Below are 13,095 nucleotides of genomic sequence, written 5' to 3' on the forward strand. Positions count from 1 at the left end.
CCTCCCTCCCTTCCTCCCTCTCTTTCTATTATACTAGTTTACTTACAAAATTCAAAATTTGTTTTCCAGAATGGATTCTTCTAATTTCCCCCCCTCTTAAAATTGTACAACTCCATGATTAATTTCCCCTCCCTCTGCACCTCCCCATCCCTGTGCTTCCACCCTCTCCCACTGCCTTGGATCCTTATACACATACTACAGTCACAGTTTTAGGCAATATTTGTCCTTGTGGGACTGAGTTATTTCACTCAGTATAATACTCTCCAGTCCCTCCCAAGTTAGGTAATAATTTACAAAGTCATTGCTCCTGTGTGATGCACAGTATTCCACTGGATACACATGTATTTTAAAACTCAAATCCATGTAAATAGCAAGCCAGAAGAAAGCACATCTCCCCCACCCCCCCTTCATAGCAGGAATTGATTCGGTCTCTACTGTGGCATGCTGATTATAATGAGCACTGTGTTTTATAGATCACCTTTTTTTAAAAAAAAAGAGATTACAAATCTTTCCATTTTCAGAAAAGCTGTCATACGTATAAATACACAGATAATTGTCTTTGGAGCCTCTGGTTTTCATGACTAAAGGTTTTGTGTGATCTGTATTTATGCCTGGCTGTTGGTAGGATTGGTAGCTTGACAAGAACATTTCTGGACCATCCGGGATCTATGCTTTTCTCTTTGTTGGTAGCAGCCCAGAATTCTTCAGGCGATTGTTGATTTCCCCCCTGGTGATTTTATATAACTTAATATTGGTCTCATTCCATATTTTGTTCTTTCTCTTCACCTCTCCTCCTCCTTCTCCTCCCCCTCATTCTTCTTCTGGCTGGAATAGAGTAATTTTCCAATAATTGAATTTAAAGTAATAGTCTGTGTGGGCAGCTGCTGCTACTCCCATTTGCTCCCTCCTAAATTTGCCATCTTATTGTAAAGAAAAGCATTTATAAATAGAATTTCCAGCATGACAACATTTTCCTCACTTTGCCTCCCCCCTCACCCCAGGAAGGAAAAGCAGCGAGTCTCTTCAGCAGACCCTCTTCCTTTATCTTTGAGAAAACTTCCCCAAGAGGAGAATGCTCCATGTCCTAACCTTGCAGACTCGTTGGCAGAAAGGCCGAATTCACATGGAAATTCCCTTTTTATGTGTTGTAAAGTAGGAGGCTGTATGTTTTTATTTCCCCTTTTGGGACAGTGCAGGCTTTTTAATTGTTGTAGGTTTTTCATCTAAATAAGATTGCTCATCCTTCCAGTGCTTCTGAGAATATGAGAGCCATGGCTCTTGAAAAATTAGGACTAAATTATTGGGCAAAAGTGCTTTAAAATCCTTAACTATAGGATATGAAGCTTCCATGCAGTATTCTCTCAGTACCTTTAAGAAAGACCCAGCAACACTTAAGGGCCAGGGTGGCGGGTGTTTAGAGGGAGTCTAATATTTTAAAAGCTACAATTAGCATCTCTTTTGAAAGCTGCAATTGCTTGCTCACTTTATGCAGTAGTTCAGCCCCCAGAAAAATGTAAAAATGATTTCCTTGTTCTATCATTAAATGCTTTAACACAGAAAACAAGAATAAATCTTAAGAAATCCTTATGGATGTGACAAAATGGTAAAAAAAAAGATAACATTTTTTTATTTATCTGGTTCTTTCTCTGAGTCTGGAAGTTTCTATGGCCCAGTGTCATATCCCAGGTTTCATTTTGGTTGCCCTACTTTCTGTGAAAAAAATCAGTTTCACTCCTTGAAACTCAGAGTTTTCAAACGCCTAAGAAATGAGGGGCATGTGATTATGGTGTGGGTGGGGTGGAAGTATTTTATTAAATTGAAATTACTTGAGGTATCTGTCTTGAATTTTGCTATGTTTTATTTTTAAGACACATCATAGAATTGCTCTTCTTAGACATTGCCCTTACCCGACCCTCAAAAATCTGCCTCAGGTCATGGTGCTTCTCCCCTAAGCTGTTCATCACTTTACCTTGACCTCAATCACAATACTCTTTTCCTGAATTTGAACAATGTGTCCCTATTTCCTCTAATGGATATCTTAAAAGGTCCTTGAGGGCAGAGACTATGCCTTTGATTTTCATAGTTATATGCCCTGTGCCTGGCATATATAGTAAGGGCTCTTTAAGTATTTGTTGCATAGATGGTTAGATAAATAGGTACTTAAATGCCAGAAGTAGTAAGAATTATTGCCTTTATCATAAAGATCTTAACTGGAGCCCTAGTAGTCTACTGGGTAGGAAATTGTATTGCCAACCCAATGGCAAGCAATTAGAATCTACCCGCTGCTATGGGAGAAAAATGGGCATTCTCCTCTGATGTGATTTACAGCCTCTGAAAGCCAGACTTGATAGCAATGAAGTTTTTTAAATTTAATATTAAAAAGTGGTGAGTCCGAGAGATTAAATGCTTTTCATGAGATTGCACCACAAATAGATAGCAGTACCATAATTTGTACATAAATCAGTTTGACAATAAAAGCTTTGAACCTAAATCAATTTGATTATAAAAATGGAAAAATGTTTTGCTTATACTGTAGTGTATCTTATGTTGTTGTTATGTGCTGTCGAGTTATTTGTGACTCACAGTGACCCTATGTACCACAGTTTTGAACCCTGCCCTATCTTGAGTATCTATATATATTTATTTGTTGTTTTTGATTGCCTTCGAGTTGAGCATGAGTCATAGCAACCCTATGAACAAAAGGCTTGAAGCCCCTTTACACCTATGGACATTTATCAAAGTTCATAGAGTTTCTGGAGGCATGTTGTTTAGGGAGTGGATGTGCGTATATATGTATATATATAGTTGTCGTGGGAAGAAGGATGAGCAGTCTCTTTTTTGTGCAATTAACTGTCTCTGAAAATGCACCAGAGGGTCAGCTATGAATTGGTTCCAAGTTGATTAAGACAATAACAACAGCATATCTTTCCCGAGCTTCTCTGCCATTTTGTACGTAGCCGAGAGCCCATTCTAGGGACTCTCTGCCACAGATCATTATTGACATCTCCAAGACCAGATCTGACAGTCTCTTGTTAATTCTCAATCCTCTTAGTGCTTCTTAAATATTTGATATTATTAAGCACCAAGATTTTCTTTTCCTGTAATTTTTCTTCGCTTTGATTTCTAAAGTATTATTTTCTCCTGTTTTTCCTTTCCCCCTTGAATCTTTTTCACTAATAAGTCTTCCTTTGTGCCTGTCCCTTAAGTACTAGTTTCCTCACAAGGCTCTAACCTCGGCTCTGCTCTATCCAGGTAACCTGAGCATTGGCCTTCTCATGGGCCACTACATTCTTATACTACCTGCTCCTCATTTTGTTTACTGCCTCAATAAGGGCACCTTTATTCATCCAAATTAGAAACTGGGAATCATCTTTGATACTATTTGTGCTTTCCCCCCTGCTACTCCAGTCACTAAATCTTATCTGAATTGTCTAGCTTCTGTTTTCACCATTGTTACCATTCTTGAGGTGTCTTTATGGACTATTATTATAATCTTTTACATTTTCTTTCTGCCTCGAGCTTCTTTTACCTTTAAATTCTCCCTTATGCAATTTCCGTTGTTAAGCTACCAAGGCTGTCCCACCCCAAAAACAAAGTCAGTCTGCACTCATGTCGTAGCAGAGCACTATACCAAAGGGTTTTCAATGTCAGGTTTTTCAGAAATGGACTGTCAGGCTTTTCTTCCTGCATGTCTCTGGGTGAACGTGAACCTCAAATAAGTTGTTTTTAAACTGATCTCAACTAATGGCAGCCCCACGTGTATCAGACTAGAGCTATTTCATTGGAGTTTCAATGGCAGGGATCTCTTGGAAGAAGATTCCCAAGCCTTTCTTCCAACACACCTCTGGGTGGACTTGCACTGCCAAATGAATAGCCAAGGACTTAATGATTTGTGCTGCCCAGCTACTCCCCAGAGTGTGTGTACGTGAGTGTATGAGTGTATATGGTATAGAAAACATCTGACAAATACTTCCCAAACTAAGAGTTGAGACATATACCTAGGTTGATGAATGTTAAGCAGAGAGCTAAGATGTAAAGAAACCCATGTGTCACTGTTAGCAAATGAAATGCAAACAACAATCAAAGCAATTGTTCAGCCTTAATATACAGTAATCTGAGAGTTGGTGCCCCCTCCCCAGAAATGGTGCTTTACTAAAATAAGAGAAAATAAATTATAACCAGCTTACATCAATATAATTTTAGTATTCAGAGGAACTGCAAACATTTATGTAATGATTGGCTGAGTGAAGCTGGGTGTCAACAATCTGTCATCTTAAAATTGAGCTCTTTGTGATTATTGAAAAGCACAGTTTAAATTCCCCCAGAAAAAAAAGAATCTGTTAAAAAATCATGTAGGAAGGTGCAAGAATATTTATATAGAATTTTAATTAACTAGAACAGGCTCATTACATCTTGGGATCCCTGAAACACTTAGAAAACCTTATAGAAAAATGTATACATGTCCTCTTTAGAGTGGATTTTATCACTATCATTAGGCTTCTGAATTAATAGGATGCCAACAAAAGCTTATTCAGCTTATTTCTTGTAGCAATAGTAAAAAAAATAATTACTGTATTAGCAGAAGCAAATCTTTTCAGTATTTGGAAGTCACATTTGTGGAAATATCTGTTAATACCTGTTTTTAGTGTTAACTTCCAAGCAATAGAAAAAAAAATTAAGAAGCTATTGCACTTCCATAAAGAGAAACACTTGTAGATAAATTTCTTTGACCCTGGGGCTGTGTGTGTTTGCTAAAACTCAAAACACTGAAGAGTTAGATGGAAAGTAAGATTTTTTTCAATTTGTATTTTATTTTTCCTTTTTAATTATCTGTGCCAGTAAACCAATTTTCTGATTTTTTTTTCCTCTCTGGCGATATTATTTTTGCTTTAGTTGGAACTCAGTCTAGGGATTAGTCTAATTCAGTGCTTCTTAGAGTCTTTCTTTTTTTCCTTAGAGGCACTTGGTACAATGGGGAAATCTCTGTGAGACAAAAAGCCCATAGCGATTTTGAGTCAGGATTTCAGCCCAGTAGGATGTTAATATTCTAGTCCATCAGGTCTTTTGGCCCAAATTGTCTGAACACTAAACCATTTGCTTCATTCAGTTCCTGACAAAGACTTTAATCTTTAGTTATTTTTTAAAATTTACTGTTTCTGGTAGTCTGCTTCCATTTGTAAATACTATCTGTCCTCACAATATTTCAGAATTACAATTATTGAATTCTTTTCCCCCAGGATTAGGTAACTGGGGTATTTAAATAAGAAACACCTCCAAAATAGCTAATTTTTTAAAGTCACTGCCCACATCTGCCAAAACAGATTAGTAGAAATTTCTAGAACGGTACAGATTGTCTTGATTTCCTTATTCCACACTTTTGTTTTATGTCGAATCTAGTTGCTTTTATCAGAAGGGGAATACCAGTTTTTGATAAAATTTCATATTTTAACACTAATATATTGGAAGCTGCAAGTGTAAGGCATTTACCTCTCTTATTTTCCAGTTTTCATATTGCTCAAATATTAGGCTTTTAAAAAATATCATACTAGTTTATTTATAAAATTTAAATACATTGTTTTTCAGACCATAATCTTCCCATTTCTCCTCCCCGCCCCCCTCCATAAAATTGTACAACTCCACGATTAATCAGACTGCCCCACCTTGGCACATCCTCATCCCTCTGCTTCCACCCTCCCCCCTTGGATCCTCGTATTCATTCTACTATAATGGTTTTTTATACAATATATATAATTTATACAATTTGTGCTTATAAAGGTAAGTATACTTAAAAAGATTATAAGACTAAATAAAAAAAATAATTTCCAGAAACAATCGAAAGTAAAATAAAATTTTTCTTTCCAACACCTGTACTTCAGTATCCTGACTAGTTAAGGCTTTAAATCTGATTGTCCAGTGTTATAGATAGGACATTTTTGCTCTAATGTACTGTTTATTTACTCATTCAAGACTATACTCTACCTTAGGTCATTATTAGTTTTGTCAGTATAATAGCGATACTAGAATATATATATGTTTAGAGTTTGGGCTTTAGAGTCACGTTGCTGGGCTTCTAAACCCAGCTACACCACTTGCGATTTATGTAATCTTGGGCAGATTATTTAACCTCTTTGTGCCTTTTAAACATTTAATGAGTTAATACATATTAGGCATTTAGAAATACACCTTGCAATGGAAAGTCTTCAGTAAATGTGTACCTCAAATAATTGACCAACCTATTAAATACCTAGTTTATTAAGATTATGAAAGAGTTTTACTTGGATTAGTCTATTTTCTTATAAAATATCAAAGACAGCAATAGTAATACTGTCTATAGAATGCAAAAGGAAGCTCCAGTGCCTAGTAAGGAGTTTTCCCACAAACCCAAAGCCACATTGTTTGAAGCCACCAGCTGGTCCGTGCTAGAAGAATGGGCAATTTCCTTCCATGAAGTTTGCAGCTTCTGAAAATGCACTGGAGGATCAAATGTGAGTTGATTCTGACTCAACAGCACATAATAGCAATAACCATAGAGTGCAAAATTTTCAGTTTTACTATAAAAATTTAAAATGTTGATACTGGCTATTGTCTTTTCTGAGCTATTAGTAACTTTAGTATATATAGGCATTTGGAAACATTTCTGCAGTTGGTAGTCTTAAAACTGAAAATCTACCACCCCCTGAACACAACCAACATGAAGGAAATTTTTGCTGTGATGTGTATTAGGTGAAACTAGAGACTAAGGTGGTCTACCTTTCCTCTGCTAAGACTTCAAGAAGAAAGCAGTCACCTTTTTTTTCCCTGTAGGTTTCTACTGTGGCCAAGTATAAATGAGCCAGAGATACACTCAACACAGTCTTATCACGTTGGCTTATTGTACTTAAAATCTAAAATCTAACAGCCCACCAGTGAGAGAAAGCCTTGAAATTTTTAATTTTAGTTTTCAAAGAGAGTAGGTGCACAAATCCTTTTTTCGAAGGATTAGCACAAGGGTGGAAGTGTGTCAAATGTCCAGCTCTTTGCAGACTGCCACACCGCTCCATTATCTCTGCCATCAGTTATTCCTCCTCCCCTCAGTCGTCTTCTCCGCCCTTTCTTTGCCTTTGTGTTCCCTATGTTTCTGCCGTATGTCGGAAGACTCAAAACCATCATCAGGAAAGTGGCTCACACAGTTATTTACTCACAAATACCACATCTGTTGATCAAGTTTAGTCTGTAGGGCTCTCCAGACTCTTACGGCCGCAGGGCTGATGAAGGACAGGCAGCTTTTCTCGGGGGCAGCTGAATCAGGTCAGAGAGTAGGCTTCGGGCTCACGGTCTTGTGGTCAGACTGAACTAAGCCAGAGCTAAAAGGGTGACCCTTCCCAGAGCATTTCTATATGTTGTCTTTAGACCACACCCGTAAGGGAACTGAGGTTGAATTATATCCTCTAAGAAGATAGGAAGCCAAGATGCATCCTACCCTAATCCTGCTTTATTAAGATAGATTGTCATAGGTGCCGTCAAGTTGAGTACCACTCAAAAATAATCCTATGAACAGCAGTTCTGGACCTTGCCCTCTCTTGTATCATCCTCATCTTCTCTAGCATACCTGAGCCCATTGCTATAGTCACAGTATCAGTCTGTCGCCTTGAGAGCCTTTCTCTCTTACACTGACCCTTCACCTTCCTAAGAATGATAAGTTACTCCAGAGTGGGACCACAACCACAGACACAGAGGTCAGGATTTACAGTACATCACAAAATAGAGGATGGTAGCTGGAACAGCCGTATTGAATAATTTCCTGCACTGTAGTAAATCCAGTAGACTTTAACAATTTTTCCATTAAGTCCACTTCTACTGAGATCTTTTCGTAAATAAAAGGAGATGAATCTGTTGCAAAATACTGGTGAAAGAGCAATTTGGTAAAACCCTTTTTTCTTTTGTTCTCCCCATATTAAGAAACCACAGAATATATTTTGTTCCAAGAACTTTGGTATTGTATTTTTCATCCTCTGGGGCCTATTATGTGTAATTGTTGTTCAATAATGGTTGGTTAAATGGATTACCGAGCATGGCAGAAGGTCCATTCTTTGGCCAGATCATGTCTTCATTTGTTTGCAGAGGCCAGTTGGGAAACATAAGCGAGGGGATTGAGGAAGTGGAAGGGATTATGATGAGTGGTGTCTGAAGCCTGGACTGAACACTGTGCATAGTTTGTGAGCTCTGCTGTGCCAAAGGAAAAGCTTCTGGCTGAAGACTTACTTCCCATAAATGGAAGAAACTCTTCGTTATGCTACATTATTTCTGATTTTTGGTTCAGCAGGTATATATCATTTCTAATTCCTAGCTATGATAGAATGAATACCTCTTCTAAATGGAACAAAGCCAAAAGTGAAATATTGCCAAGAAAGCACTGGATGATCTAGAGCACATATTTTTGCAATTAGGATACGTACCCATCCTTTGACTATTTGCTTGACTTCAGAAGAAACAGGAAAAGCAACTAGTAAAAGGAGAGTGCCATTTCAAAGGAGCCCTAATGGAATTGTCTACAGCATGTCGCACAGCTAACCCAACGTCTCCAAGTGGCTTGAATCCACTTAAGACAGCACATAACAACAACAGGGCCCCTCAGGAAAAAGGTGACTGCTTCCCATTAAGATTTATGATTGTGGAATCACTGACTAGATAGCAGTGAGCTTTGAATGACTTGAGGGGAGCCCTGATGGCCCAGTGGTTAGAGCATTCAGCTGCAAATAAAGGTTGTAGTTCAAGCTACTTTGAGGTTTCGGAGTCTGCTTCCATTAAGATTATTGTTGTTATGTGCCATTGAGTGAGAACTGGCTCATAGCTGACCCTTCATCAGATTTTCAGAGGCACTAAGTCACAAGAGAGGAGGTTGCCCATCTTTCTAGCATAGAGCAGCTGCTTTCTACCCCATGGGAAGTTTTACTCTTCTTATACAAGATTACTGATGGCATAGTAGGTTAAGTGATGAGCTGCTAATGGAAAGTTTGGCATGCCAAGCCCACCAGCCATTCCATGGAGAAAAATAAAGACGTTTCTTTTCATTAAAATTAATAGTGTTTGAAACCTACTGGTGGCTTCCCATGAGTAAATATTGACTCAATTAATTTTCAGTTTGTTTTTATAGAGACATGATGACTCAGAATGGACTCAATGGTGATGAGTTTAGGATTAAGGGTTGGTGTAACTTGTATATGAAAACTGATGTACCATAAGTTAAATGCATTTGGACTTTGAAGTTCCTACCAGCTTCACTGGACCTTCTCAGGGTCTTATTTCCTATATTTATGTTGTGGACTTAGTTATATTTATGTTGTTGTTGTGGGCCATTGAATCAGAACTGACCCACACTTGACCTTTGAATGGGTTTTCAGACCCAGTTAATCACCAGGAAGGACTGTCCATCTTTCTTCTGCAGAGCACCTGGTGGATTTGAACGTCGTACCTTTGAGATTGCAGCATAGCTTCTTACCACCAAGCCACCTGAGTTATTACGGTCTCCTAATTCTTTATCATCACACTTTTGTTTTGAAACTTTAATGTAGAATAGTCCATGGCAAGAAAGACAGCTTGTCCAGCCCTTCGCTAACAGCTTTTGACATTCAATGTCTTCCCTGAAACTTGTCTTCTTCAGAACTCTCTCCTTTCCCTGCCATTTCTTGCTTAATGCTTATGTACAGTGTTAATTTTACTTTATGTAACTATATTGAAAGCTGGTGTCTGTCTTTCCAGTTTGTGTCTATTAAAACAATATGGTCTGTTTCTGGTTGGTTTCAGCTTTCAAGCCTCCAAAAGTGGAGACCATGACCTTTTGATTCATTGTCCTGATGGGCACTGACTTAGCAAATGTATTTTACCAGAGTATATTATGGTTCACTGGGATTTTGAAGCTGAAAAAGAAGATAGTTTCAGTAATTAATTTTGAAAGTTCTTTAAACAACAGATTTTATTAAAAAAAGAAAAACTAACTTGGTTTCTATAGCATCACAAAATGGACCAGCCTTACAAGTAATTTCTTAATGAAATACCAACACCAAATTTGGATAGAATAGTTACTGGGTGGGGGGAAAAGGTAAGAAAAATGGGGAGGAAAAGCTTTAAACCTTTTAAACCACAATTGTATAGAAGAATTTTGCAAATATGAAAAGTTAATATTTTAGATTTCTTCATGTTCTTCCTTTATAACTGTGCTATTTGCTACTCAAAAAAATAATTGGTGGGCAGACTTTGTCTTTTTCTTTGGTTTTGCATCTATTATTGATGCATTCTTGTTATACATTCTAATGTTCCTTATATATATTGTGATCTAAATTCAAGACTGTGAGAAGAATTTGCATTATTTTATTTCCTCGAAAATGGTCCATTGTTTAATATAGACAGCAAGACTTCCAGTGTATGCTTTTGGGCCTCGGTCCAAAGCTAGTAGTGTATTGTGTCCCTCTTAATGGAAAGGATTTATAAGGTTGTCATTAAACTGGGACACTATTAAGGAATTTGTTCAATTGGCTGCTAACTCAATTGTATTAAAAGAATTAATGTTCCAAGCCATCGGTAAGTAGTTATTAAATGAAAAGCCTTCCTCTTAATGAACATTTGTTTGAATAATTTTCACTTTTGATATGTGTGGTGTCAAGTCAGAACTGACTGACTCCTGGTTGACCCTCCAGCGGGTTTTCAGAGGCAATACGTCACACAGGAGGAGATAGCCCATCCTTCTCCCGAAGAGCAGCTGGAGCATTCGAATTGCATGCCTTTGGGATTGCAGAGCAGTATGCACCAGAGATAGCAATATTTAATGTTTTTTGAGTGAATGTCAGTGTTATGGGGGAAATAGTCCCTTAGAAACCAGTTTAATACTACCTTCCATTTTATAACTTATCCCTGATTCTTAATTGGAGACTCTCTGGTATCCTAATCTGTAGGGAGTTGCATTGTTAACCCAAGGCCATGCCTCTTTGGTGATTCAAACCTACCAGGGCTCCTATTCCTCAGGAGAAAGGTTGGCAATCTCTTCTCATGTGATTTACAACCTCATACACTTGATGGCATTGAGTTTGAGATTTTTTGAGTTTGAAATTTTATTCCCCATTGAGAACTTAAGAAATGTAATTTTTTGTTGTTGTCACTTTATGTAGCTAAATATTTCATTCTTACTTAGTTAACATCTGTAGCAAATGCTGTGATTCCTGCCCACCAACCCCTTCCCTCCAATCTTTATCAGCTTTTTCTTTATGCTTGCTTCTGCAAGACCTAAACTGCTTATGTTGAAGGAAGAAGCTGTGTGATCTACTACAAGTTTTAGCAGGGATGGAATTTAACCTCAGTTTATGTCTCTCCCCCTGTACAGTCCCTTCAGTCTGAATATGTTCATTACTAAGGCCTTGCCGCCTCGGAGAAAGCTGTACCACTCTTAGAAACAGTTACTTCATCTGGACGAGCTGTGTAGAGGGAAAGCAGCTGTTCGCTGGAGGATATCTCTGCCTTCTTGGGAATATGGGAAAGCAAAGCACATTGACAGCTTAAAGAAAGCACTAAGGATAAGATGTTTAAGAGAACTGAAACCAGAGCCTTCTGGATGATGCACTGAAACTGTGTTTATGGAGATGTCGACGATTTTTAAGACAGTTTTAATGTTGAATTTAGTATTCTAAGAGGTTATTTTTAATGTATTTCAGTAATACATTTGTTATTACATTTACATGTACAGTGTTACATTATGTATGTATTGTTGACTTTGGAAGACTATTTTGATAAATTTATAAATATATGAAATGATGTAAAAGCTAGACTATATTTTGATTTAGATTTTCCTGCTGTTTGCTACCAAAATTTTATATTTTGAATTTGTTTAGGCTTGTTTTGTCTACCGTGAATATATAGAATTCCTTCTTAATAAGGAGAAATAAGGGAGAAAGATTTTGGAAAGCTGTTTTTATGATGGATATTATGGGTCAACAAATTCTTTTGTGAAGTCAGTCTGATTTAATGAGCTTGTTTGAACTTCTCTCTTGCAAGAGTGTAATTGTTTTCCATGGTTTATGTAGACCATTCTCTGTCCCTTTGTTTTTGTTGCTGAGCCATTTAAATTAGTTCTGCATTCTTGAGGGATTTACCCCCTCCCCTTTTTTTAAATGCAGCATCTAGGTGCAGGATAGAAACCATTGAATTTTCTCCTGGAAAGCATGACTTTTCCCTATGATATGACTTCATGTCCCTTTACTTCTTTCCTCCACGCAGATGAGTTTTTTTTTTACCCAATTAGAACATTCTACTTTTGGTACGAGATTGTTTTCTGTAATTACACATGGTCTGATGTCAGTTTTAAATCCTTGAAAGGGGGAGGAAAAAAACCCAAAAAAGATGCTGCTAGGTAGTATTTTCTGTCAAAAGAGTTTTGTTTTGTTTTTTTAAAAAAAACAACAAACCCAAAATACAAACCCCTGACACCTGAGGAACCTAACACAGAAATGAGAGGACTCTTGATAGGTACTTACAGCTCTCTTTCATCTAAGAGTAAGCTTATATTTAGGTTTCCGGAAATCTGTGGGCTTCATTTCTGTGAAGAATTGAGAAGCCTTAGATTTTGATTCTTTTCCAGGCTACGTAAGCAAGGACTGCTCAGAGACATTGGAAATGTTAGTTAAGTGGATTCATATGAAGTGCTTTGTTTCCAGACATAGAATTATTAATAATGTATTTATTAGGAGAGGGTACCTTGAGACTATTTTGTAGGCTTCAGCAAAACATCTTGTTATATTTTACATGTAAAAAGAGGCATTTGAATGAATGTTTGACTCAGGTTCGTTAACTTAACCTTCAGTGACTGCAGTACCAAATAATTGCACTAAACTGATGAAAAATGAATTGTATGTTTAAAGGATAAAAATTAAAGTACATGGAATTAAAGTGTAAAAGGAAACTATTTTATTATGTGTTATTATAAAGATTGATTAATTGTATAGGAAGATGATAATATTTTTAAAAATTTTTTATCATTGAAAATTAATTTGGATGACATTTAAGAAGTAGAAGGAAAACATGTTGACAGTTTTAGTTCTGTGAACACTAATTTGTGTGCAGCTATTAATA

General features: G+C 37.2%; 1 protein-coding gene across 1 annotated transcript in view; it reads left to right on the forward strand.

The window, feature by feature from the left end:
* CDC14A (cell division cycle 14A) overlaps positions 1-11,383 on the forward strand; it is a 223,504-nt gene extending 212,121 nt beyond the window's left edge. Inside the window, exon 16 of the mRNA XM_006882446.1 lies at positions 11,354-11,383. Coding sequence (XP_006882508.1) covers positions 11,354-11,383 — 30 coding nt within the window. The remainder of the gene's footprint in view (positions 1-11,353) is intronic.
* The last annotated feature ends 1,712 nt before the right edge of the window (positions 11,384-13,095 follow it).

The sequence above is a fragment of the Elephantulus edwardii genome, unplaced genomic scaffold (assembly GCF_000299155.1).
Source record: "Elephantulus edwardii isolate Elephantulus edwardi_28Jun2011 unplaced genomic scaffold, EleEdw1.0 scaffold00020, whole genome shotgun sequence".
Lineage (NCBI taxonomy): Eukaryota > Metazoa > Chordata > Mammalia > Macroscelidea > Macroscelididae > Elephantulus > Elephantulus edwardii.